The sequence below is a fragment of the Falco cherrug genome, chromosome 3 (assembly GCF_023634085.1).
Source record: "Falco cherrug isolate bFalChe1 chromosome 3, bFalChe1.pri, whole genome shotgun sequence".
Classification (NCBI taxonomy): domain Eukaryota; kingdom Metazoa; phylum Chordata; class Aves; order Falconiformes; family Falconidae; genus Falco; species Falco cherrug.
Genome location: NC_073699.1, coordinates 28,209,282 through 28,237,067, shown reverse-complemented (window position 1 = coordinate 28,237,067; position 27,786 = coordinate 28,209,282). Strand labels below are relative to the sequence as shown.

At 44.7% G+C, this 27,786-nt stretch overlaps 1 protein-coding gene across 2 annotated transcripts in view; it reads left to right on the top strand.

Annotated features, from left to right (window-relative positions):
* Nucleotides 1–14,570: 14,570 nt before the first annotated feature.
* The window catches only part of FZD6 (frizzled class receptor 6), a 32,863-nt gene continuing 19,647 nt past the window's right edge, over nucleotides 14,571–27,786 (top strand). The window contains exons 1-2 of one of the 2 annotated variants that reach the window (XM_055705235.1): nucleotides 14,571–14,684; nucleotides 15,324–15,721. In XM_055705235.1, the coding sequence (XP_055561210.1) occupies nucleotides 15,542–15,721 (180 nt within the window). In that variant the 5' untranslated portion in view covers nucleotides 14,571–14,684; nucleotides 15,324–15,541. Of the gene's footprint in view, nucleotides 14,685–14,976; nucleotides 15,132–15,323; nucleotides 15,722–27,786 lie in introns of those variants that run through there. The other variant, XM_055705234.1, reaches the window with a different exon arrangement.

Genomic DNA, 27,786 nt, shown 5'->3' with positions numbered 1-27,786 from the left:
GGATTAAAAAGTACCACAAAAGACAGCAAGAAGCAACTCCTGCTTGAGGGCCTCACCACTATACACAGCAGGTACAAAAAGCTCTTTTTTATTTGTACCCCAGTGGCATTTCAATATAGACATGACTTTAGTGAAGGCTGTGTGTTTGGGTCCCTGTTAGAGGCAATATTATCTATGGTGTTTAGAGTTTCCTGTGACACTGAAAAAAAAATTATGAATAATGACAAATTCTAGTCAGTACCTGTGCAAAAATTAGGGTTTTTTTTTCTTTACGGCAGCCAAGTACCGTGCTGAAGAAAAAGGCACAGACCTGCTGCTAGAGAAATGGCATGGCCCGTGCTAGCAAAGCTGTTAAGTGCCTATTGAAAAGCTCCATGGTCTCCTGGACTCCAGGAGCAATGGATTAGCAGCTGGCAGCCTGGTTCACATCCAGCAGGAGAATCAGTGAGGGAGGGCGAGTAAAAGGGACATGGTTTATTCTCCCTGTTTACCCAGTGCAGGTGTTGTAAATGTATGAGGCAACTAAAATACACAGCTAATAAAACGCCCCTGCTCCTGCCTGAGCTGGAAAGCACAGGGTGGAAAAAGTAACTGCTGTGTTGTTTAACCTGTTTCATGGAAATAAACTAGTAACATTTACAGATAGCACTTCCTCTCCCCAAGTTACACTGAAGTTTTAAGATATTTTCCCTTAGTGCCAGAAAGGGTTACTCTTGCTGAAATATCATCCCCGTCCCAATTGCCTATGCCTAGGGTGTTGTCTGACAAGTAGTTTGTTCTCTTTGATTCCTGGCCAAGATGCTGACACAGCAAGTGGTTTGTTTCCTGTGGAAAAGAAAGAATAGTATCAAAGGAATGGCTTTCAGATGTGCCAGGAAGAAAAAGTATTTTGGGATGCGAGGAAGCTGTAGACCAGTCAGGCACGTAAGACCCCAAGGGAACTTGGCGAGCAGCTTGCTTTGAATTTGGGGGTCAGACTGTGCCTTGCAAGCAGAGCCCTCTTTGAGAAAGGGGGAGCTTGTTGGAAGCAAAGCTCCAAAAGCAGGTGGGGTTTAATGGATTCTATTTCTCTCATGCCTCTGGGGAATATATGCCAAGGTGCCATTTCTAAAATTAAAGCTTAGGAGGTGTTATGTGATCCACAAAACCATGTACACAGTACATTTGCATTCCACAGAGAGGCGAATTTGGCCTCATATTTTGAAGAACTCGATACACTGCAATGTTTGAGAATTAAACATTCAGTGTCCTCAGGCTTAGCATCCCCCATTCCACTCGTGCCTTCTCAGGTGCCTCCTTTCCAGATTTTCTCAGTGAAGGATGTGGAATAGGTGCCAGAAAGAAATAAGATGTGGTGGTCTAAGATGTGGGGATACAAGACCTCTTGTTCTGTCCTGTTATCATCCTGGGGTTTTCAAGTCCTCCAGTCTGATTTTCAGATTTTTTTTCAGGTTCCCTATGCGTATTATCCAGAGTTAAAAGCCATTCTCCTGCCCATGAGTAAACTAACGGCAAAGTTGGATCATTAATGTAGGACAAAAAGTGAGCTGAATCACCAGAAAAGACATTTGTTGACATATGCCATTTTAACAAGATAAACTGTAAGGTTATTTGCAAAAGCTCCTTGCACAGAAAAACTCAGCAAACACTAAAACACAGGAAAAAACTCTAATCTTAATGGTAGAACTAGGATGTTCATAAGCAAGAAGGAAGAAAATAGAATGTAATACCTTGGCTTTTCTTTTTGGAGAATTGACCATTTAAGTCCTGACTGAGAAAAGTGGGATACATCTATAAATCTGTCCTTGCTAGGCAGTTTGAAACAAGCAGTTTTAGACTGCTATAGGTACCTGCTTAGGAACAAAACAGGGCTGAGGGACAAAGAAAGAGAGTGGTGCCACAGGTCAGGGCTGAGGGACCAAGAAAGAGAGTGGTGCCATAGGTCAGGACTGAGCTGTGCTGCCAGTTGCATTAATTAGCCTTGCTTGCACACTCTTGCTTGCTTTATAATCAGGATTATTCAGCTTTAATTTAATTTCCATTAACCTTTGCAAAACACCCACATGTTTGGATACATGGAAATATGTCTGGGGCGTTACTGCGTGGACAGAAAGAACAATTTGCTCACAGTCAAAAAGCAGCTTAAGAAAAGGCACCATAGCTAATCATCCGGCTATTCTTCATCAGCTATGAGAAGCTGTCAAATATAAAAGGCAGGAAAATATTTGTGGTCATTTGTATCTGCTCTTACCAGGAAATAAATCTATTGTGCTTGTTCATGCAAGGCAGACAGAACTTTCCAGGTCACGCTTAGCAAGCAGCTAAATGTTCGGTTTGCCTGACTCAAGGGCTGAAAGGCTGATTTGAACCTAAAACATGAGGTGCTGAGTCTTGCCCATGTCCCTAAACCAGCCCTTCTGCAGTGCTGTGGTATCTACCTTACCGTCACATTAGTTCCCTCCCCCCAGAACATTTTTTCCCACTTCCTTCAGAGTAGTAATATGACATAATTTTTGCAGCACGTCATTAGACACATTATTGTATTAGGGAGAGCATAATATTCAGACATGGACCTGGGGAAGCTAAAGCTCACGATCAAACCCGCCACGCAGAGGAGCCAAGTTAGCTCTCTCTGATCGTACAACCTCAGCCACAACCCCACCCAAGCAGTATCATTACCTCTGGGAACTGCTGGGATGTAGGGAGTTTGCTATTAATGAACAGGTATAGCGTTCTATGCAAATGATATCGTTATTCATGTTTCTGATTCAAAACCATCTTTCAGATGAACTAACATGTTTAAAATCATTGCTGAGGCAAGTATTTTACACCCCCTCCTGGAATGCAGTGCTTTGCTGCTCTAGCTGGGATTTCACACCTAGCAAATGAGGATCTTCTGTCCCTTGTCTGTGCTTGATATCATGGCAATCTTTTGACAATTTAGAAGAACGATTAATAAATACAAGAGAATAACTTCCAGAATACATACTGGGCCACATCTTCCAGCAGGAAATTGCTGTTATCACTGCTTATCTCTGCATGCTGTGTTTTCTTACAACACATTAATTACTTGCATCCATGGTAAGAGAGCAGCTTCTTAAGCCTGCGCTATATAGGTATTTTTCAATTCCTTCTAACAAGCTCTCACTGACATTTCATGTTACAGATGCATTTTTATCACGGGGTGAATCTACACTGCCAAATCACCTAGCTCCAATACTTGCTCCTGGATGCTAGTCCCAGAGCACCTGCTCTTCACATATGCACATGTGCATGTTCCTGCCCAGGGAACATGGGAACAAACCAGCCAGTTCCCTCCATGACAGAACCTGGCTGCCCCAGAAGCTGCTCCTTGCAGGCAGCATGGGTTATGCTGTGTCCCTTGCCTTCTGCCTTACAGAGACCTCTACCACCCCACAGGTGTCCCAGCCTGGCACACCCACGGATGCCCTTGCATGATGCCCCGGGGCACGTCTCCCAGAGTATCGGCAGCAGGATATAAACAGCTTCTGCAAGCTGCAGAGCAATCCCTTAATTACTCTAGGAAATTTGTTCTCACACATTGTGAAAGCCAGTTCCTATCGGCTCCTCCTTTCCAGCTTCCTGGGGAATGCCACCAACAGCTTTCCAAACCCTTCGTGTTTATGTCTCCATCTTCCTTCTCCAGGCAGAAAGACCACACACATGCCTTGTTTCTTCCCTAGCTCAGCCTTCCTGGAATCTTGCGTTTGTTCACACACATTGCACAGCAATACACCATTCTTTCTAGGCTTCTATTCATCACACATTTCTGTCCACCTTATGTCCACGGATGCTCCCCCCTCGGCTATACAGTCACTCTGCTCACCCTACAAGAACTACCCCATTGCATCAGCAACTACAGCCTGGGAAAACCCAGTTGTTATCTTGTGTCATTACTGCAGGCTCGGGCATACAATGGGCTGTTCAGAAAAATGCCACAGGGCTCTCAGAAGGGCTCTCTGTGTCGGTGGCTGTACTGAATTGTAACTGCCAGTTCTCTGAGACAGTCAGTACAATTTATAGGGGCTAAAGAAACACATTGTATATACACAGCTAAGAATTTATTATTAGTCTAATAAAAATGTTAACAGTCCAATAAATTAATTACTATCAGTGCAGTTATACAGTGATATACTAATACTGATGGTCCAAATTGTCCAGTAATTACAGCCCATTCCCAGGAATGATTCCCGTTGCTCAGCACCCGATCACGCTGCCTGGGGCCGTCCTCATCCCATCAGGCCCCTCTGTGTCCTAGGACCAATGGCACTGGTCTTCTCCAAGAAGGAAGGTGGGGAAAGGAAGGGGGGTGGGGTGGGCTGCAAGGAATATGATGTTAATATTCATGGTTTTTCACCTCATCTTCTCCAGGAGGGGTATGACTGATGCTGCAGGGCTTGGGTAGCTCCATGGGTATGCAGTGTGGATGCAGCCAGCCTGCTCTAGAAGGGACTAACCTTGACATTTTGAAGATAAGCTACAATAGGGCTGATGCCTTCAGAAGTATAGCTGCCAGCTGCCCATAGCACATTTTGGATCGGGACAGAATGGGGACTAAGGACAGTCCATACGATACTCCTCACCTGAAAGGCAAAGTTTTTCATTTCTCTCCTCTCATAAATTTGTGAAGTCTGGGTTACTTTTAATTATATACCTGGGAAAACAAATAAACTGATCTTTCCAGAACAGACCATGTGTTACCCCTTTTTGAGCTAAGTGACTAGTACAATTTACGTCATTTGATTTAGAAGGACGTTTTGATGACAGATCCAGGTATCTCTGATACATTCCTGTTTATTTATAGACAGGATACAAAGTCAGGTTGCCCTGGCCATGGCAGGATGCAGTGATGAGAAATAAATTCTCTCATGTCTCCAAGCACTTTTGTGACCAACATTTGCTGAGTTTTGTCTCAGCAATTTCTCCCGGCCACATCAGCACTGCTTCTCTGACTCAACACCCTTCAAGTTAAGCACATCTCATGACAGAAGCAAGTGATCCATGCTCACAGCCTCTACGTCCTCCTTGGAAGATCCTGCAGTGATTCAAAATTTGCCTTTTTCATACACCAGAGAACCTTCCCCGGCTGATTTAAGCACACGAGTTACATTGCAAAAAAATGACAAGTTACCCCAGGGATGGTCAGTCACCCTGTCTCAGGTGGGAGGTTGGTCATTCAGAACCAAGGAGTGGTAACTTCTCAAATGCATTTGATTGCTTGTAGTTATCCACTTAGATTAACAGATAGGACTTTCTTACTGTATCAAGCACATTGTGGCCTGGAATTCCACTGTCATGGGTACAAATAACTGAGAGCTTTTATGTTGGATGCCTTGGAGGCAACTGGAAGGCTGCTCTCTAAAAGGAGGTACTGCTGGTTCTTATTCACCACATTGATCATCACCTTATGGATCTCTCCAGTGGTGAAACAACGATCTGTTCTTACTAGGTCAGGATATCTGATTTATGTCTGCTCAGTTCATTGAACTGTTTCTTTTCAAACTCAAGTGGCATTTATCCCTCATACTTGAACAGGCAGTGCTACTGAATTCTTAGTTATATTTCTATCCCCTCAAAAATTTTTTGGAGGTTTGCTTGAGCAAACCCAGGTGACCACTTTTTTGACATGAGTAGTACAATAAATAAATATATCTTGACATTGCTCTCAGACTGCCTTTTAGACTCTTAGAAAGGTAATAGCACCTTCCACTTCTGCTGGCCATTTGGGATGTCTTTGAGGTCAAACGAATTTATTACTTCCTTCTTCATATGACAGACAAGTTCAAGCTTTGCTTAGCCACACCAGTGCAATTTAGTATAAATTGTTTCTACTCTATTATTTTCTTCCATATAATTGAAATAGCAATTTAAAACTCTGTGGGGATAGGTCTACGCGACATCTTTCTTCCTCCATTGACTGACTGCTTCGGCTGCACCTACTGACGATAAGTTTTGTTCGAGTAACAGATTTTCACTTCTACTAAGACCATTGCATACTACGCTGTCTACTTTGTTAGCATAAAGGCTTTAAAATGAGCATATCTGGACATTCTCATGAATCTCTTTATGCTGCCAATGTGGTATAAGGTGACTTAACTGTGGGCGAAAATCAGTGGGTTTGTATTTTTTGCAAGGTTTTTGTTTATGTAATTTTATACAAGATAAAAAAAAATGCTTTTCTGTGTTTTCACAAGTGAAAACAGCCTCTTTCTTTATTCATTCAACATGTATTAAGCTGCTGCTGTTCTCTCACAATAGCCCATAAACCTTTACCACAAATTAGTGTGAAAGCAGAAAGCTCCAGTAATGCAAGTTTGATTTTCATCCCTTTTTATGCCTTTCAAATTCAGAAACAGGTTAAAACCAGCACTTGAACTGACACGGCTACAGCTCTTGAATATAAAGCAGCTTTAGATTCTTCCAAATTGGTAGAAATTTGAGAATTCTTTCCTGGCATTTGACAGTTTCACCCACACAGTTCATGTAGAGCTCAAACAAAAGCTTAGCTGAGTTATTCTCTTTACTTCCAGGAGTGTAGAAACCTTGCATTTGCTAGTGGCTGGAGAAAAGACAATGCAATTGGCAGAGATGTGGAAACATGCATATCCTGCCAAAACAGGCGCAGAGAGGAGAATGGAATGAGGGAAACATATGAATCATGGAATTACGGAAATGTCGGTCCATTGGATTAAATCCTGATTCTAGTTATATCAATGTCAATCAATGAATACATTAAAAAAATTTATATGATAACAGATTTTGTTCTTTGTTTTCTATTAAAAATGTTAGTACCTGCTTTTAGTATAAATTTTGCAACAACACTTGCTTAAACACCTTCACCTGAGTTTTGCAAAGGAAGTTGAATTAATTTGGTACAAAATATAATGAGGCACGTGGTAGCATAATGCAAATGCAAAGAGGAGAAAAGAAACAAACCACTATCTTTGTCTGTGATTACTGATTTTAATTTATTTTCAGTCCCTTTGCACAGGACCAAATAACTGCTCTTGAGTGGTGAAGTTCCTAGACACTTATTTTCTGTTCTTACTTTATGCTAGTTGTTATGACATTTGATGCACAAAGATACAGTAAAATTGGATTTATGACTCCAAGGCCCAGACTGAAAAATCCTAGCTACATTACTCCAATTGCATCTCCAGCAGAAATTGAGCTGGGCGAGTTAAACTGATTTTGGTCTTGTCTATCCATTTTGCTCTACTGACATTTTGAAAAGGTCTCAGGAGCTGCATTCCAGTGCTTTTGGCATGGAATTACCCTTCTCTTTCTGACCTCTGCAAACAGTGCTGCCATCTCTGGATGTATTTGCTCCCCTTTTTAGAGACTTGGACTGTTCAGTTGGCCTGGTTGCTGAAGTGCTGTCAGTGTTTTTAGGTCTGTATCAGCTACTAGTCATGATCAGTCTCTTCACCTAGATGCTCAGTAGACCTCTGGCTTCTACTACTGTGCTGGGATGATTTTGCTTGTCTTTAGTTTTCACCATGGACGTCATTGCTCCTACAGCATGGTACCACTGCAGAGTTGGACCAGACATAGCACCTCATTGCAAACTTATCCATAATGCAACCATTAAAAACAATGCTCCAGAGGAATGTGTACTTCTAGCGTATCGATCCCAATGGAACCTCTCAGATGGTCCTTAAACTGCCTGAAAGTTTGAGTAAAGGATCATCAGTGCATGGAGTGACCACTGGTGGCACAGGGTGACTCACCATGGTAGTTTGTGCCCAGGTGGCCCAGCACAGGCATGAATGCAACTTACAGCAGTGCAGGACTAAAATTAAGGCCCCGAGGCAGACTTGCAAGACAGTTAAAACAGATAATGAACACTTAGCCATTGCCAAGTCAGTGTGCTCTGCTACTGTGAGGATCTGAACTGTGTTCTGTTGTGGAACAGGGGCATCACACCAATGCACATGAGTGCCTCTGTGGAAAGAGACATGGGCATCTCTATCATTCAGGGACAGTTTGGGTCCTCTGAGGACAAAGCCAACCATAATGACCAGGCTGCTGTTGGCAAGGAAGGTCAGAGAAGCTTCCCATGAACTGTAAGGTCTCTTGGTCTTCCAGAAGCTCTCAAGGATCCAGGAGCTGATGGTATGAGTGCCTTCCCCTTTCCCTTTGTAAAAGGGAATGCTTTATGGATACTTCTCAGCCATATTTCCAGTTTGGAAACTAAGACCACAGGCCTTCACAAACCAGTGCCCTGAGAAGCGCGGGTTAGGATTCCTGTGTCACAGACGCATAAATCCCATCTCACATCTCAGTGTTCTCTTTTCTTATTGCTTATGTGCCACATGTTTGCTTTGCTTTGCCATTCTGGATGCTTCGTAAGACCCTCAGCAACTGCCCAGGGCTGAGCTTTGTAAGTCCCATCCCTATCCAGCAAGTAAAGTCTCACCCAGCCTCCTGCCTGCCCTGCTCAGAGAAGCAAAGAGCCTCTTGGTCTTTCTTCTCTGCCTCTCATCCCACTGCCCAGGAGAAGCCTGTCCTTCTGTCCCTTCCCCCTTGCCTCCTGGCCTTCCCTATTTGGAGTGTTACTTTTTGGCTTCTGGCCTCCTCTTCCCCTTCAAGTTGAACACATCCAGTTACATGACAGAAAATCCAAGAAAGAAGATGAAGGCACAAACACGGAACCAGTACACTTTGTTACAAAAATTGTGTAAAAATACGTAACGGAGCAGTGGTTAGTTCCTTCCCTGACTCTCCTTCTCTCAAACCATCTGTCAGACATAGCTGATGATATATGTGAATTACCAAAATTATGCTATGCCACGTGGGAAGACAAAATTGAATGTTAATTAGATGTAGCCAAGAAAATTTATTTTTGTGCTTAGAATCAATTCCCTGCTAATGAAGAATTGTTTTCTGTTGATGACCTACTGAGATTACTACTGACACATCCTAAAGCCTTTTCTTTCTCATTCCTTATTGGTTTTGTCTAACTATTTCACACTTCATTTTTCTGCCATAATCTGTATTTGAGATGCTTTCACACTCACACAGACGGCTCCACAATCTTTCTAACTACAGATTCCTAGGTGGAAAGGCTTCATTTCCAGACATTGACTGATGATACAGTGGTTGATCCTAAACAGTAAGGGTTAAAAGACATGGAAGGAGACTGAAAAAATGAGGTTTATATAATCTGTAAGTCTTAACAGTGGTCAGCACTATCTCCCAGGACATGGTGTAACTGGTTCCATAAGCATATTTTGCAAATCCTGGTTTAAAACAGTAATGCTGACACAAGTCCTAGAGTGCAGCAGATTTTATTAACCTGAGAAATGAGTTATGTGATTACAGTTACCCTAAGATCTAAAGTGTGACTCACTTTTGTATTTTGCATTGATCTTGGGCAGAACTGTATTTCTCAGCTGAAAACATATTTAGTATTCTACATGATGTTTTCATTTGTAATAGCTTGGGAACACCTGTGAAGAAGCTTAGGAAAGGTAGATCCATTCATTATTTCTGAGTATTAAGCCACTAAGATTCAAATAATTTTACTGGTATCATAAACAGTGACAAAAAATCTGACAGAAAACAACTTGCTGCCCTATTTGTAAAGATGATGGATACTGTGATCATGATACTTTCTCCTTAATTCTTGCACATTAACATAACTTTACTCCATAGAATTTCAAACTAATGCTATTAAAGGTAAATATGAAATTGTGAAGGAATGAAAACCAAAAATTTGTACTTCTTATCTGAAGTTTATCAAATGTTGAATCTGCCTCTCCAGAAATCCCACTGGGAGGAGATGTTGGGAGGATGAACTTAGAGACAGACCTGTGTTTTTTGTACAAGGCACTCTGTTACATAGTTCCCCAGAACCTGGGAAGTCCCCCCAGCACAGGACTGTTACGATAGATAGTATGCATCAGCTGGGTATGGGATGGGTATAATTACCAATATCCTGGAACAGCGCTGTGGATGCTCATTAGTCTGCCTTTAACATGTTGATTAGTACCTTTGCAATCACCCTGTGGTAGTTAGCACTTCAGCTTCCAAAACTATTGTTTTCTTGTGTCCCTGGCATCCTCACGTTTCAAAATGTCTTGAACTACCAACTGAAAAAAAAGCATTTGAAATGTGTGTGTAGTCAATCCCACTTTGCCAATTGCACACCGTATTGATAGGGACGGTTCAACTCAAGTTAACACATCAGTGTTTTGGAGGGAGCGAAGAAATAAGCTACATCACAGCTTGTTCAGTCAGGACTTGCTGTTGGCGACACCTGTGCCTTGCTCGCTCGCTCTAACAGAGTGCTGGGTTTGTATCAGTCTTTCCCTTTGGAAATGACTCATGCCCTGTAGCACAGACTTCCTTTCCCTCAGCCTTTGTGACTTTGTCCCAAGTAAGTAGTGCCCCAGCTGCAGAAACGAGATAAGAGGGGCTCCTCTGGGAAAAATGCTTTCCTTTGCTGCTGCTGCTGCTGCTGCTGGTGCTGCTGCTGCTGCTGCTGTCACCCAAGAAGACAGGCTGCAGATTGATCAAGAGTGAAGGTGGCTGTGAAAAGTCCATAAGGAATGAAATATCCTTGATCGTTCTTAGGCAAGTTTACTCTTTACAAGCCTCATTTTCTGTTTAGTTTACACTGTGCTTTATAGCCGAGGTTAGGTGAGGTAACCTGTTGGGAAAGGAATACTATTAGCATAATCACTGTTTTATTAAAGCAGCGCTATGAAGGCACAGTGTTGTCATTTACAGACAAATGAAAGATGAGATCCTTCTAGCATAAAGGAAATCAACATCTTCTTATGTGTGGGTGCCACAAACCACACAGCCATAATATTTTGAAGGACTGAAGTCTAAAGAGGTCATACTTTGTTCAGGGAAGAAGGTGACACGGGTTCCGAGTACCCAGTAATGCAGGTAGCACACAGCAATGCACAAGCCTTCTGGCTTTCTCAGTGTGCTTCCTTCTCCTGTTTTCATGGCTGTTGGGGGTTGGGGAGGTGTTACAGTTTAAAGTCTTGATAGAAAAAACCATATGATGAAGAAAGGTTTAAGCTGACACAGCTGCATGAGATTACAGAGGTGCTCGGAAGGCACTAACTCGTCAAAGACTGGATTTTCTGAATAACTAGGAAATTACTGTGTTCCTCAGTAAACTGTGTGTTCCTATTAAGCTTTTCTCACAAGTTTATGTGTTCAATTAAATGGTAGAATTTTGACTTAGGAAACACATTCTGCTTGTAAACGGAAATGTTTTCCCTGATTATTATTGTAAACTAGTAAGTATAAATTATATCAGTGATGCTGTTTTGTCTAGGTTTTTTCATTTACAAAATGCATTTGGGAGAAAGTACAAGAATTATACTTTCAAGTCTCACAGCAGGATTTATTGGTGCCATCTACTGGCTATTTAGTCCTTTTAAATTTCACCAAATTATGAATAATGCGTTTTAAATGTAGAATAATAAGAACATTATGAACCTTATAACTAAAACAGCCAACATCAAACTATGTAATTGGTAAATCTGTAATATTTAAATTACATTAAGTCAAACTTCGGTACAATGTTCCAACACTGCAATTCAGTTATGTTAGATGTGCCAACAGGAGAAAGCTCGAGCCAGTGTACAACTGCTCACGTGCAGGCTCCAAGCACTACAGCCACATGCACACCCCTTGTGTCTGAGAGGTGGGCTTCTTCCTCACAGCTGCTGACCATTTTAGATCCCTTCTGCCTAGTGCATGAGCACGTGGGGCACTAACATGTTCACACAGAAGGTAAATGTGGTCACGTTGCCATTTGCCTTTCCCAGGTGGGATGTCCCCACAAAAATTTGAAGGAGAAAATGGTGCTTCAGTTCACAGCCCAGGCAAGCTGCCAAGCATGGGTTTAAGCTGCTCTGATGGAGCGTGGGCGTGGAGGGGATGGCACACGATCTGTTCCACCACACTGGTGGTAGGAGCCAGCAGAGCTTGGAAGAGAGCTGCCACCGGCCACTGCTGAACCCCCCTCTGCTACATTTGTCAAAAGGCATTGGAAGATGACCTAGGATTTAAACAAGGCTTTAAAACACTTAGAAGTCTTTGTAGTAAAAATTGCTGAACTATAATTGTTTGAAGCAGTGCCAGAGAAAGGTCAGCAAATTAATATTACATTAACTGAAATGTTAACCATATCTCCAGTGCCAGGTGAGCAAAGCACTTACACATCCAAGTAGTTGCATCCCTAATCAGCAGTATATTTGAGCACATGCTTAAAATACTTAATCATACTTAAAGGTACTTTGCTAGATACCAGTGAGAGTGCTCACATTCCTCACTCTGGTTAGTCAAGACCTTTACAGAGCTAGAAACACATGTATTTAGATCACAGCTTTGAGAACCAACCTCTGGAATAACTTGCTTAGCAACTAGGCTGTATGCAAAGAAAATAAATTAATAATTTTATATAAGAAAGGGCTCATCCTTCCTTTTCTCTGCCTTTTCCTATCATCTAACAAAACCATGAGTCTTTAAGGAAGGAAAACAATCTTATTTGGCCATATCTCTTTTTCAGAGACTTAATTTATGTATGAAATCCATTCCGATGGAACTAAGCCTTCATGTTATATAATGCCATATTTATACAGTATGATGCTAGCTGAGCTTACCACTAAGGCTGTTAAACTCCTCACAATACCCTGTTTTCAGGTGTTTGTTACTTTGACAAATTTCTGCGGTTTGGCTGAAATTTCCACACCTTGGATTTTTGTCTAGTTGTTTCAGCAAAATTTTATATTGTTTTCATAAAAATCCTGTAAGCCATGCTGGTTTTCCCATAATAAACCTATAACAGAAGCTTGTCTGAAAATTTGTCAACCCTACGTACTGGGAAACAGAGACTTTCCACATGGTATAGATGATCTACTTAGTTCTGCTGTTGTTTCCGTGAAAATGCCTATAGGCTTAGTGAATGAACTAGAAAGGAAAGAGAATTCAGTAGAAGTCTGCTGGAGAGTGAATTCGCACGGAACACATCCTATCTCTGCAAGGTTTCGGTGTGCCTGACCGTTCCTGGAGCGGAGAGCACCTCAGCAACTTCAGCAAGGGCTGACAGGAACTTCCCTGGAACAGCTTCTGCAGATGCGGAGCAGGGAGAGTCCCCCTTGCATGCTCCTGGTGCTCTCGCTGCCGGACCTGCAGTGTGGCCTCTCAGGGCTCATGGAAAGAAAACCACAGTATTTCTAGGATGAGAAAAGCTCCTGAGAGAGACTAGGACAGCCAGCTGAAAGCTGAAAAGTGGAGCAAAGACAGAGGATAATGTAGGTGAGTGTTGTCATACAGTAGTTTCCACAGCCTGCAAACAACATTTCATCTAACATCAGTTGCTCATTTGTACAGCAATTTTAATTCCAGCTATCAAGTTACTCCATTTGCTCAAATGGCAGAGCTATGTGGATCGGTGGCAGGTAGGTATAATCTTCCTCATGATTCACAGAGGTGATAAAAGGATTTCACATAAAGGAATCTGGAGGGGTTTTGCGTTTCTGTAGGGTGACACAGGGAACGATACACAAAATATTTGCATGGAGAGAGTTCGAGATGCTTGTGGTCCTCTGAATAACTATGTGCAGCTTCACGCTCACCACCATTCATGGATGGATTCTCTGACTGCACAGGCTATCTCGGGGCTCATTAGCAGAAAGGCAGCGCTGCCTGAACGCCGCCAAACCATTTCTAGATCTGGTTTGCATGTCTCGGCATCTGGAGTTTCCTGTTCCAGTCCTGGAGCGCGGAGCAAGTTGTGTGGCTGAACAGCGGCCTGATGAGACCTCGGGCGGCTCCGCGCAGAGACATGTGGTCACCTCTGCCTGGAATGTTCTGCAATTCTGTAGTTGGGTCTCACTAGCTGGGGCCTGTGTTTGTGCACCCACCCAGTGTGGGGGGTCTCAGGCAGCCGCAGGCACAGGAGCAGCAGGAGGGCAGCTCCTGCACACGTCCTGGGGCCCGGGCTCTGGAGGAGCTCCTCCATCCTCATTTCCCTTTGTTCCCACCGCAGCACCCCCACCTCAGATCGCTTCCCTTCAATAAATCCAGTCGCTCCACGTCGACTCCCAGCACCCGCCTCCTCCCCATCCTCCCCTAACAGGTGCCGCACGCCTCATAGCAGGGGCACTAGTTTGCAGGACCGCGGTGGCACCGGCACAGCTCTCGCCCCCCGGCAGCCGTAGCATTTGTACAGCGTATCGCAGAGTTAACATCGAGTATTTTTACGGACAGCCATCCAAGCGCCAGGCATCGCTCGGCCGGACTTTGCACGCCGCCTGCATCCGTGCGTCCAGCCCCGGGGGCTTTCCCAGCGGGGGCTGTCTGCCCCGAGGCGCGCTGCCGGGGCGTGGGCAGCCCTGCGCGCCGCGGGACCCCGGCCCGCTCGGCGGTGGCGGTGGCCGGGCGGGTGGCGGCCCCAGCACCGCTCCCCCCCGGCGGGACGGCGCGGCCGCGAGCGGACCCCGGCCCGTGCCGAGGGGCGTGGCGGAAAGGTGCGGCCGCCCCGCCCCCCCGCCAAGTATCGCGCGAGTGCCCCCCCCCGCCCCCCCGCCGCCCGCCGCCCGCTGCCGCACGCCACATCCTGTCGGTGGCGCGGGGCGGCCGCGGCCATTAGCAGCCGCGGCGGGGAGCGGGCCGCTGCCGGGCGCGCACGGGTGAGGACGGCGGTGGCGGTGGCAGCGGCGGGGGGCGGGTCCCGGGTTCCCTCCTCAGTCCCGTCCCAGGGAGCGGCGGCCGCCCCTCAGTGCGGCGCGCGGCGCCCCGGGGCGGCCGCCTCGGGGGAAGCGTCCGCCGGGAGGCGGGTCCCCGGTGAGGGGGCGGCGGGGGCGCGGCCCGGGCGTGGCGGGGATGCGGCGCCGAGGCCGCGCCCGGCGAGCCCCGGCTCCTGGGCCGACTTCTCGGCCGGCTCCCCGCCCGGCCCCGCGGGCGCCGCTTGGCAGGGCGGGGCTGGGAACCGAGCGCCGGCAGCGGGGCGTGGGGAGCAGCGGTGGCTCCGGGGCCCGGGCGGGAGCGGTGGCCGTGGCCGAACGCGCTGCTCCCCGTGGGCGAGGCGGTGCTCCCCGGGACTGGGCGCAGCGGGACCGTGCCCCGGCCCCTGCCGGGTATGTGGGAGCCGGGGGGGACGCGGGCGCTGCGCCGGTGGAGCGGGGAGCGGTGCGGTGCGGCGTGGGCCCGGCAGGAGCCGCCCGCCTTCCTGCAGGCGTCTGGGGAGGCCGAGCTCGGCCGTGGGGCGGCTGGTCGCGGCCGGGTTTCTGCTGTTGATGCCTCTGCTCTGTCCTTTCCCGGTTCGGCAGGTGCGGGCTCGAGGAAGAAGGGATTTAGTAAAATCGCGGTCAGCCAGAATGGGGAGATACCTGCAGCGGCGGTGAGGAGTCTGATCGTCTGCCTTACTGCCCGGCCCTTGCCTTGCACCGGAGCCGGCAGAGGAAGATGTGTGTTTTTATCCCTGTGCAAAGCCGGTCTGCCTACCTGCTGCACGGAGCTACCTGCTGAAGTTGGAGGTCCTGACAAAATGGGAGTACTTGCATTCTCTGCGACTTGCAGTTTACTTCTAACTCTGGTGCAAGGGCACAGTTTATTCACGTGTGAGCCAATTACTATTTCTAGATGTTCAGGAATGCCATACAATATGACTTTTTTCCCAAACATTATGGGACACTATGATCAGGACACGGCTGCTCTCCAAATGGAGGTAAGTTCTCCCACCCCTGCTGTAGTATGGAACAACATTTTTTTGTCGTTGAGAAATGGTTTTTGACATCTGTCGCACTGAATGACAAAGCACATAATGTTTAGCGATTAGATGTTTCTTTTAACTTGTTGGAGTGTGTTACAGCTGCTTGGTTGTATAAGCACTCTGTAAAGGGGCTATAGGCACCGTCCCCCCTCCCCACCCCTGCTTTGAATCCTGTGAGAGGAATGCGTGTAGCTCTTCAGAGCTCTGTGGCAGAGCTGATCACATACAGCAGAGGCACCTGACTGATACACACAGGAATTCCTGAAATTCTCAGAGAATATAGCTTACGATATCCTGGCCCACCTGAACTCAGGTAGTGCAGAATTAATGTTTAGAAATTGCTCTTTTTTCTTCTTTTAGCTTATGTTTACTAAGGAGAGGTACCTAAACTTATTCTTAGCACAGCTCTCCATCGTGGCTTTTGTATTCTGTTGTCTTCTGACTGGATGCTGAAACTTGTGATTGAAAGAACAACTTTCCTCTTTTTTCTTTCTTTTGTCGTCCTTTTTTTTTTTTTTTTTTTCTTTTAAACTGAAAACAAACACTCTTCTTACCTGAACTGACTGTAACATATGGCTCCCTTGAGAATATGCCACCTTGTGGAAAGGCTTTGCCGATAGCAATAGCTGTAAAGGGCTAGAGCCTCTCTGGGTGAGAGGCTTGTAAAACAAGTTTTAAACCTGTTTTAATAATGGCTTTTCAGTGGTAAGAGGAGGGGGAACATCTTAACACAGGTCTTGAAAAGCTTTTTTACCGTCTTGTGCTGTGGAGAGAGTGAAACAGAAGTGAGTTGAAAATTAAGTGGTATCTGGTTTAAGAAAAATTTATAGGTGGTATTGGAGGTGGCTACTATTACTGAAATCTTATTTGCATATTCTTTACAGAGCTTGGAGGAGGAGCTTGGTTCAGTAGCCAAAATTTTTTATTTTTTTTTTTTTTTTAGTGTTGCTTGGGATAGTCAGGATTCCCTGTTTGGCCTCTAGCTGCTAGTCTGGAAGGGCACAGGCTTTGGTGTTGCATCGTGTTTGCCAGCCCAGTGTAGACGTATGGCAGAATTCTGGTATCCAATGTTAAGAGACTTGTATGCAAGCAACTGAATTCAGCTGGAGATTTCATATAAATTGTGGTCTTTTAAATTGAAAGGCAGGCTATGGGCTTCAGTTGTAACCTGTACAGTGAATTCTCCAGTCACTGTTTGTCAGGAATGCTTTCTACAGCGTCTGTCACTTTTATCTTGTCAGGTATGCTGCTGGTTCTTACTTGGTGTGTCTTAACTACAACTGTTGAGCCACCTTTTGTCAGTATTCATGCCTTCCAGTCATGATGCTGTTATGACAGAGAGACCACAGAGATGTTTTATTAGGTTGCCATGACTGACTTTTCTGAACTGTCAGTAGCTTGTGCCTAGTTCATGCCTTCTGCGTGGAGGGAGTTCTGTCCAGAAAGGATTCGGTACTTACCTGTTCTCATAGAACTATTTCATAAAAACTGCATGGTAGTGAGAAGTTTTGTTGTTTCCCCTCTTTTTCCATCCTGTGGCCCTTATAACCACCTCTGATCAGGGCAGTGGTTGATCAGTACTCAGCCAACTGACTGAGTGGCTATGCAGAGCAACAGTGTCTATTAGGATTTGATTTCCCTACCCTGTTTCATTTGATTCCTTGTGTCCTGTCATTGCCACTGTCTGGCCTCTAATTTGGTATACCTCACTACTCTAGTGTTGCGCAGACATTTCTAAACTACCTAATGTGTGTGTGCTATCTGCCTGCCTTTTATTTGTGATTCAGCAGTGCTGATTGACTCCTTGGCCAAACTGAGTTTTTCAGACGGCTGCTTTACTGGTGAAAGGGTAAGGAAATTTCCTGCCGTTCTGTATGTAGCTACTGTTTAATCTGTTGCTGGTGGTTAGATGGGAGTTAATAAGGTAAGCTTATGGTGCTTCATGGCTGGGCCTTTTTTCTGAGGGAGGAGGCCAGGATGTACTAATGTCATTTATGCATTTTCATGTGATTCTACGTGGTATTCAGTAATGACACCAGTATAGTTTGCCCATAGTTGATTGCATACAGGGAACTGTCTCCGGATTGTCAAAGGGTTCTGCTTTTCGGGGAACTTACTGTTGCAGCAGGGGAAGAGGAGCTATTGAGAATTGGGAGTTGGGCAGAGAGGAACCTAATGAAGTTCAGCAAAGGCAACTGTGTAAGATCCTGCGCTTAGGGAGCAACAGCCGCTGTACCAGCACAGGCTGGGGGCTGACCTGCTGGAAGGCAGCTCTGCAGAGAGGGACCTGTGAGTTCTGGTGGATACAGGTTGCCCATGAGCCAGCAGTGTGCCTTGGTGGCCAAAAAACCCAAAGTGATCCTGCGGTGCATCAGGAGGAGCATGGCCAGCAGGTTGAGGGAGGTGATCCTCTCCTGCTCTGCCCCAGTGAGGCCACATCTGGAGTGCTGTGTCAAATTCTGGGCTCCCCAGTTCAGCAGAGCCAGGAAACTACTGGAGAGGGCCCAGCGGGGGGCTATGAAGATGGTGAGGGGACTGAAGCATCTCCCTGATAATGAAAGGCTGAGGGAGCTGGGCCTGTTTAGTCTGGAGAAGGGAAGACTTATCAATGCATACAAATACCTGAAGGACGAGTGTCAGGACGGCCGTGCTCTTTTCAGTGGTGCCCAGTGACAGGATAAGGGGCAACGGGCACAAACTGCAACACAGGAGGTTCCACCTGAACAGGAGGAAAAACCTCTTTGCTCTGAGGGTGACAGCACTGGGACAGGCTGCCCAGAGAGGGTGTGGGGTCTCCTTCTCTGGAGACATTCAAAACCCACCTGGATGCAACTCTGCAACCTGCTCTGAGTGAACCTGCCTGAGCAGGGGGTTGGACTACATGATCTTCAGAGGACCCTTCAACCCTGACCATTCTGTGACTCCTGGAATATTGTTTGATTTCACTCTGCAGCCATCAAGAGGCAGCAGGTTGGGAGGTGGAGGAGACTTCTATAGTTTTAAGAGCTTGAATTTTTCTGTAATTGGTAGTCCAGACTTCATTCATACCAAAGCAAGAATTTTAATAGCATGTAGGTTGAAACTTTTTTCTTTTGATCATCAGTAGGAATGCTTAAAGGCTTTGGTTTTTAATTTCATCTCACTCTTTCCCCTCCCCTCCCCACAGCCTGTTCTCAAGACTGGGCATGGTCTTAGGATGTAAACACTGGGTTTTGAGGTTGAGCCTCGTAATATTTTCCTCACGTTATCTTAACTGACTTTGAGCAAGCTGCTTAATTGTGCAATCCCAGGGCACATGGTAGAGACTTCTTCAACCAATACAAGCATTTTGTGCAGAAAGGGCCTTGATGTTAGTCCTGGTTTCTGCTACAGTCCCCTCTGGAAAATTCTTCCTGTTACTTATTTCAAATGTTTACTCCCAGAAGGAACAAATATTTGTCAAGGGGACAAGTCTCACCTGAAGGTGAAGTTCACACTCCAAAACTGGTAGCCCTCTATGTCTTACTCTCAAGGCTCTGCAGGTGAGTTCTGCTGTGGGAAGGTTTGTATAACTAGAAGAGCTGTGCTTTCAGTCTGCTGGAGTGCAAAGGCTTCTGTATAGTTTCTCTGCTTTCTGGAAAGGTGTTAAATTGGCATTTCTGAGTGGTGTCCTCGTAGTAATCCTCCAGGAGAAGTTGATGTGGAGCCACTGTCTCAGGTGGTGGTTGTTCTCCAGGAAGTAAACTAATCTGTGGTTTTGCATTTCTGCCTCATGTGTCAGCTCTTCATAGTGATGTGCTATAAACCGGAACACTGAACTGATTAGAGCAGGAAAAAAGACTTAACTCAGTCTTACAGCCTCTGCTATGGGTGTTCTGGCTAGTGATTATAGTCCCTCTGGGTTTTTTTCTGCAATAGAAAATTCATAATTTCCAGTTCCTCCCTCCATCCCCCCTACTTTATTTTTTTATTCTGAGCTTTCAACCTGGCAGATTGAGTTTAGGCTACTTGAGTTTTACTTTATATTTGGGTTAGTTTTGTTTATACAACAAATAATGATTTTAGGAAAGTAAAACTGCGTGACTTTGTGGTGTGAAGCTTTGTGTACGTTAGCTAAACAGCAGCGTGACAGTGGAATGTGATTATTTGCAGATGATTACGGTATCTCCATCTCAGAGCAGGTTAACAGTAACGCTGCTTGTGTTACTACTAGCTCAGATTGGGAGACCGAAGGTCTGGGGTTTGTCTGTTGAGGAAAACAGATGAACACAGAATAAATAGTTGGTTCATTACAGCTGTAGTTGAATAGGTGTAACTCCCCCTCGTGGTCATCCACAAAACCAAGTCACTTCTAATTCCGAACTAATTCCTGCTTTAACTGTCCTGGAATAGGTTGTCAACATAAGGCATTATTCCAGCAAGGCAGAGAATATTACTGTGTCATAACTTTTTGTTCCTATTTCTTAACGTGTTCGGCTGTTCTGGAATGTGTCCACCATTGGCAGGCCCTTAACACTTCCTGACACTGGTAAGATCTATGGGTCTGTAGAAGTGCAAAGGCAAAAGGCTTGCCAGCGAGTTTTTGAAGCAGACTATACAAAACCCTGGAACATGTCCGACAGAGAAAAATAAAGTACCTGAGAGAGACTGGAAAAATGATTCTGTAGTGAGTTTTCCGTTCACTTCTGAGTTCATGACCACGTGCCAGAATGTGTGTGTATGTCTATGGAGAGTTCAGTGCAACTGGCTGCAGCAGGAGGAGAAATTGTATGAGAAATAGGGTTGGTTTAAACTAACAAAACCAGTTTAAAGTGGGTCAAGGAGTACCTTTAAAAGCTTAATACTGAAGTTCTGTGAGTTAATTTTTTTTAATGTAATCGCTTAATTTCCTTCCACTAAATACAAATTTACAATTAATTCAATATGAAAGTACTTGCAAAAACTGGAAACCTGGTGTCTGGCAAGCTTAAATCAGTGTGTATATATGTGTATGTATACACACAGAGAGGAGGAAGCTGTCCACCTTTTGTAGGCTGGGAGTTTTGGGGAAGTAAGTGCTATTCTTGCAGAAGGTTGTTACTGGGATGTTCTGCAAAATAACACAGTTGTGAATTTACTGAAACCTCTGCAGACAGGCATCTTGCCTCTCCCTCTTACCCCATATGAGCAGTGCTTCGTGTAATATGTGAACCACTAGTACTTAAAACTTGAAGTTTAAAATCTTCAAATTTTGGTAGCTCGGGTTCAATTAGGAAAACAATATTATCTATCTGCTTGGAGTTATGTTTTGTCCCTGATGCTGCCTCAGAGCCTATGTTGGAGAAAGAGTGCAAAGGTGTGGACTCTGATCCCATGGAACAAGCACAGGGGGCTTTTTAATTCATGCTTTGCTTTAAATGATTTTGCTGTTTGTTTACCATATATTGCCGGTACTAACAGGCAGGAAAGACGTGGAAAAAGTGGAAAATGTAGCCTGATGTACGTCACTTAGTTACAAACTGAGGTAACTTTTCTGGGTTGTCTGAACAAAGTGATGGTCACAAAAGATTTTGGTGGTGCAACAGCTAAATTGCTGCTTGTTAAATGAAGGCTGGCAAATGCCAAAGTTTTGGGTTTTTTTATGGACACTTCATATGGATCAGGGGAAATACAAAGCAGTATGACTGCTGTGCTGGGTAAGTCTGTAGAAATACAGAACAGTTGGACATGAATAATTCTGTTTTGAGCATCACCATGTCACTTGTAGAAAAGCTTTGGCTAAGGGGTCAAAAATACATAAATTAGACACATCTGTGTCATTTGTACAATACGGTGGAAATTTGAGACATGTATTTTTGGTTTTGTGCTCTCTTGCGCTCAGGTGTTCCAAAGAAATTTAAGTTGTCTTTAGCTCTTGCAGTAATACATTCATAAACCATCTTTGCTGATTCCTGTGGGTATGCTAAATTACAGCCACTAAAAAAGAGTGTTTGTTAGCTGTAGTACTGAGGCCCTTCATCTAGTGTCATTAGTTAGTGCAGATTGTCTATTTCAACAAGGCCGGCAAATGTGTGTAATCCTATTGTACTAGTGTACATATAGTGTAATCCTATTACAGTGGCTTCAAGCATATCAGTCATCTGCAAAATCTAACGCTGCTTTGTCTGAACAGCATTCCTTGTCTAATTGATAATGTAAGTAGTACTGCCTTGCTCCTTGTTCTGAAAGGATGCTGCTTAGAATGCACGGAGGTCCAAAGTAACACATGCTTCATGAAGAGAGGGTATTCAGCCTCTGGTAACTGGGGTTCATTGAGACTGCTGACAGCGTGATTCCCAGAGCCTCATCTTTATCCATGTTCGGAGGCTATGTTTACGCTACCAAGTAACCTGGTGTTAGAGGAATGGATCGCTAGGTGAGGTTGTTAGCACATTTCTTACCTGTCCGCTGCATGAGACTGAGAGGTTTCAATCTGGACTAGATTTACACCAGTCCTACTGTGCATGCAGTCTGAAGTTGGCCTATGGAAGGCTGTCTTCCAGATCTTTCTCAACAGCAGACCTTTCTGGAAAACATTGTAGTACACTCCTGTTGGTGTCCTGCAGATTACTGTCCCTTCTGCAGTGTCCTGTCTAGTGTTCAAGTGTAGCTGCAAGCCCTGGTGTTTTCCAAGTCTCATTGTGCAGCCTCCATCTCGGACACGGTCTTCTCCATGTTCATGTGTGAAGTGTGCTCACTGGCTAAACCAAGGCACCATAAATGTAGAGTGATGGGCTTAGTCCTGTGGCTGTAGCCTACTCCAGGACGCCTGTGAATGAACAGAGTTGTACAAGCTTTCCTAAAGCTGTTTATGTAGAGGAGCAAAACCTGGATGAGCTACTGAGTTTGGAACTGCTTTGCCTTCATTGACAGGGGGCAGTTAGGGCTTGGGTGGGAACACATCATCCTTGGAGGTGGGGAAAGCCAGTAGTGGGTATAAAGCTTTCAGACATAGAAAGGTGCAATTTCAACATCATCTCCATGTTTACGGAAGTGGCTGTTGCCCTGTGGAGCCTTGCTTCACCTGGTCAGTAACAATTCAGATTAGGGAGGACAAGTCTGCTGAGGGCGATGTGGCGGCCATGATTTCAAAGGTCATTCTTCAGACTATCTTCCTTTGAATAGCAGACAGGTGGACAAAATGGTATACCGTTGTGTGCAGGTGGCCCCCATGCTGTTTTCCCTCTGCTGTCTGTGAGCTACCAACATGTGTGGGATCAAGCATCTCATTAACAGCTCACATCCGCTGCATTGGCCCCTGGCAGCTCCGGCAACTGCAACTTTATTGTCTTGCAAGCCTTGGTGAACCACCAAGATACATTTGTGGACATCTTTGTAAGGCTCATGATGCTTATGTCTTCTACAAATCTAGCCTAAGAATGGAAGAGGATTCTGATGCTTTCTTTCTGAAGAGAGCTTTGTGATGTTTGTGTGCCTTCCTGCAACTGGGAGATGCTGTTTGTCCATAGCGCTGCATGGGTCATAAGGCTGTATGGAGCCCAGGCCCTTGTTGCATGGAGGTAGAGTGCAAGTTTAGTTTCACATTTGTGAAATGGATGTGAAGTTCAGGATGACAGCTTGGATGCAGGATGCTATGCCTTTGTTGATAAAGACCACAAAAAGCAAATTGTCCAGGAAAGGAGTACGTGGGATAGGGCATGTGGCCAAATGTCAGTGCTTTCTTTTCCAATTTGACAATGCAATGATTAAGGGGGTGGGAGTGTCTGCACCACAAAGCTTGCTGCCTTTTTCTCTGTCACCAGTCCTTTAGGGCAAAGATGGTTGCTTTGTCTCCCACTGCCTTTTTGAACGTTCTCTGTGTGTTGTGTGCAGCTGTGATTGCTGCATCACAGTAGTAGTTAGGTTGCCAGAGGAAAAGATGCATGTGTGCCCTCTTCTCCTGAACTGCATAGTGGAGATAAGTGGAGACTTGCTTTCCACTTCGCTATTAGAAGAAGGGGAGGTGAGCAGAGAATCGTAAGAGCTGTGTAAGCAGCTACTGTAAATGGAGGGAGAGAAACTTGCTATGATATAGAGGCACAGGAGACAGGCCTGTATAATCAAGCTTTGCAGCACAGAAAGGATGACCTCTTACCAAAGATATCTGCTCCTTTCTGTCCCTGTATGAGTCAGACAAGAGCTTCCTGGGGAGGAAAAAAAAAAACAACCAACAACCAGCCATCTCTCCTGTGCTTAAACTTCTGGTAAATCAAGTTCTTTCAGAGAATAACCACATCCTTCCCAGTTTGGCCCACGCTGTATTCCCAGGAGGGCCTGCACAACCAGATTTCTTCAGTCTCAGTAACTACTGCCACAAAGCCCTTAGTGGCCAAACTCTCCACACGGTTATCCTGCATACAAAAATTAAAAGCAGCTTAGCTTTTCAGAGAGAGACCGTACCTATCCAGCCTCATGATGGGCTAGCAATAGCTGGTTGCCCAAACTCTGTGTCCCAGATCCATACTGTTTCACATGAGCTAATGGTCTTGGTAGGAGGTATAAGGTGCACCGTTTTAAGCAAAGCTTAAGAATCCAGCTGGGTGGGGGGTCTCTCTGGAGAGTATGTCTGGAGCTACAGACAAAATGTTATATGCTGAAGATTAACGTGGACCACAGATCATAAAATGAAAGGGCAGAAGAAAAGGTGGCCTTCAAGGTTTTATAACAGGAGAAATAGGGAAGATAATGGGGAGCAAGGCACAATGGCCAACAAAATGAGTACTGTGGGCTAGCAGTAAGGAAACACTGGCTAGTACAGGCACTCAGAGCTGGGGAGAACAGGAGGTGTCCCAGCAGCTACCTTGCTGTGTTGAGCATGCTGCCTGCCACCCTCCCTTGGGGTGCTTAGGTGCCTGTGGGTGGGGGTGAATAGCTGTTATTGGTAACGATGTTGGTATTCTCAAGGATTGGGCTGACATCTTACAGGCCTTCATGCATCTGCTCTACTGGTTGACGCTACAGTCAATAGTTTGGCAGTTCTGGAAGAAAATGGGAGTCTCCTGTGGAAATTGCCACGCCTGTCAATGTGTCTAAAGCCTCCTGATCATTTAGCAGTTGCACAGCAGGGTGGGCCAAGAGCTGCCCTGATCCTTTTCCATGTCATTGGTGGGCCTGTCGGTGACTAGCCGCACAGTATTGTTTCTTTGCCTTCCCCAGTGCTACCTCAGCCATGAGGTGCTGCAGCATCGCCTCAGGAGTGACTCCCCAGGCTGCATGCTGCCTTTTGCCTGCAGCAGTCTAGGAATGAGATGCCGGGGGAAGGGGTTGCGTGGAAGGAAGAGTTGCCATTGCATATGCCTGTTAGAAGGTGGATGCATCCTCCTCTTTATCAGAGGCATCTGTGAAGAAGAAAAGCAAATGTGAGTCTTTGCCTGTGAGGTTATGGTATAGTAACGTGGCTTGTGAGCTCCCTACAACCCCTGGCTTCTCAGGGGTGAAGATTTCTGCAGTGTGATGGAGGTGCTGGGGATGTACCTTTTTCTTACTAGACTGGCTTCTGTGAGGGATGGGTGAAAGCTCACACCAGGTTGTCACACTGAGTAGAGGTAAGTTATTTCTGTGTTAGAGCAAGCAATGAGCTGTTGGGAAACTCTCTTTGATCTCACTAGCAGGAGGAAGCAGAGTGTTTAAGGTGTCAAGGATTTGGGTGGTGATTTTGGAGGGATAGAGGAGAGACTGCATGAGGCAGTGTGTGCAGAAAGAGGTTCCTGTAGTAACATCATTAGCTTTGAGAACCCTTTTTTGTATTTGGATATCTTGCGTTTGGAGGAAGGAGGAGGTAATCATAAAGTAATGGGGTAAAGGAATTAGTTTCCTTCCTTAACGGCTGCCTCATTGATCCTTTAGAATTTGGATTTCTTTAAAAAATATTATTTAAAAGCAAGTTGGTTTTTTTACCTCTCTGGTTGTGTCTCAGAATAAGTACAAATTAAGAGTAAATAGAAGTTAAAGTAATTTAAATAAGATGTTTACGTATGTCTACAGAGCAAAAATCTATAACTGCCCAGGTTATAATTGTTTTAGACATTTTATCTTCATAAAAATAAATAACAACAAAATTGCCACAGGAGAAATACACCTTTGTGGAAGATAAGAACTGTTTCCTCACAAACACTTAGGAATGAAGCATCATATTTTTTTCAAAAAGAGATTTTATGCATATCTTTTTAAAAATCTTAAGTACTGCTTTTCCTATTACAATAATTATCGACTCTGGATAATAATAATATTTATTTATAAATTTTTTTGAAGCTGTAGTGAAGATGATAGCTATAGACGTGATTTTAAAGTGGAAGACCTGGTTTTCCATTTTGCGTGCACTCTGATCTTCCCAGAAGCAGTGACTTTACAGAAAATTACTCTGAATCAAAAATTACGGCACATGGTGGATGCTAAGTATATAGAAAGTTGGCTACATGGTGGAAGCTTCCCAAACACAAACAGACTGAGGCTGCCATCCACTTTTCCATTGTTCTTTTGAACTTTCTCTGGTTTGTGGCTCAGACTCTCAGGTCATCTGTTTCTAATGCTGTGTCTGACTTGTGTTGGTCTGTGCTCCTGTGTTACAGAGAATTCATTCAGAAGATCCTGTCTTTCTTGTCAACCCATGTACATGACAGAAAGAACTTGTGCAGATTTTCTAGGGACTAGAAGCCATTCTATTTGAAGTTCGGGAAAGTGTTTGATACTGTACTGCATTAGTGGGGAGGAGGACTGGTTGTCCCTTCCAGGCTGAGTTGGCAGTGACAGGTAAATCTCTGAACTGCAGATGTATGGCTTTCTGGCACAGAAGGGTCTCTTGCTTTTCTCTGTTGAACCTGTATCACCTTATTTAAAATACTTAAATAGTAAGGATCCCCACTTGCTCTCCCATGAGCATACCAGTCACTGAGCTATTGCCTTAAGCTCTACAAGACTGCTTAAATTTTTATTTTGCAGACTGGCAAAGGAAATGTGTGAACATGGATCTGTGAGCATTCTGAGTAGTCTGTTGCATAAACTCTGCCTTGGAGCTTGGTGTTAGTTGCTACCTTTTGGAGATACGTACTGTTTGATTACTGCTCCTCTTGAGCATTTTCTTCTGGCTGTGAGGTTCTCTCTGCTTCCTCAGTTCTGTGAGTGGTGTTGTGGGGTGCCTTTCTGTGTAGACATTGGAGAGGGAAACTGCTGTGTGGGTTTTGTCAGGTGTCTGGAAGTTAGGCATCGAAAGTTTCTGTTGCAATACCCAGTCCCCTTTGTGGATCTGACTGTTGATTGCTTTACTGCATGTCCCAGAAGACTTGACAGAAGATCATTCCTGTCGTGACTGAGATTTTCCTGATTTAGTTTACACATGAAGTAGGCAAGGAAAAGAGTATGGTGCAGGGTTACTGCTCTGGTAACTTGGGTGGTGCTGTTCCGCTAAGTGTGTCTCCACATTCCGAAAGACAGGAGGAAACATGAATCCGGTCTGACTTTTTTTTGGAACCAGAGCAATAATGACTTCTACTGGAATTCCCTTCAAATGAGCTTTTTTATAGATAACGGGCAGTCTATCAACAGTATCACTGGTAATACATGGCAAATACAAGAAGAATTTTAAGATTATTTTGAGGTTCTTCTGCTACCATGGTCCAGATGTAATGAAGCTCTGTCTAGACTTCACATTTGAGGGCCAGCAGTGTACTTTCCTTCAGTTAATATGTATTTGTCTGTCTTTCATGCTTTGTATAGTATATATGGAGATAAAACCATATGTAATTGAAAACTCTGTATAAATAGTTCAATTCCATAATGCCTGGGAAAACTCTCATGTTTGTTTTGGACTGTAAATTGCAGAGGCTGAAATATCTATAATTTAGGTTAAGCTATAATTTAGGTTAGAACCACAAAATGCAGTGAATTTTGCTAATAAGCTATTTTGGAAAGTATTGGAATACTTGTTTTTTAGTTTGCTTCAGAATAACTTCTTGGTGGGATGTAACATCCCTGTTTATATTGTTTCTAAGCTTTGCTATAGTTAAAAAATACAGGGATATATGTAT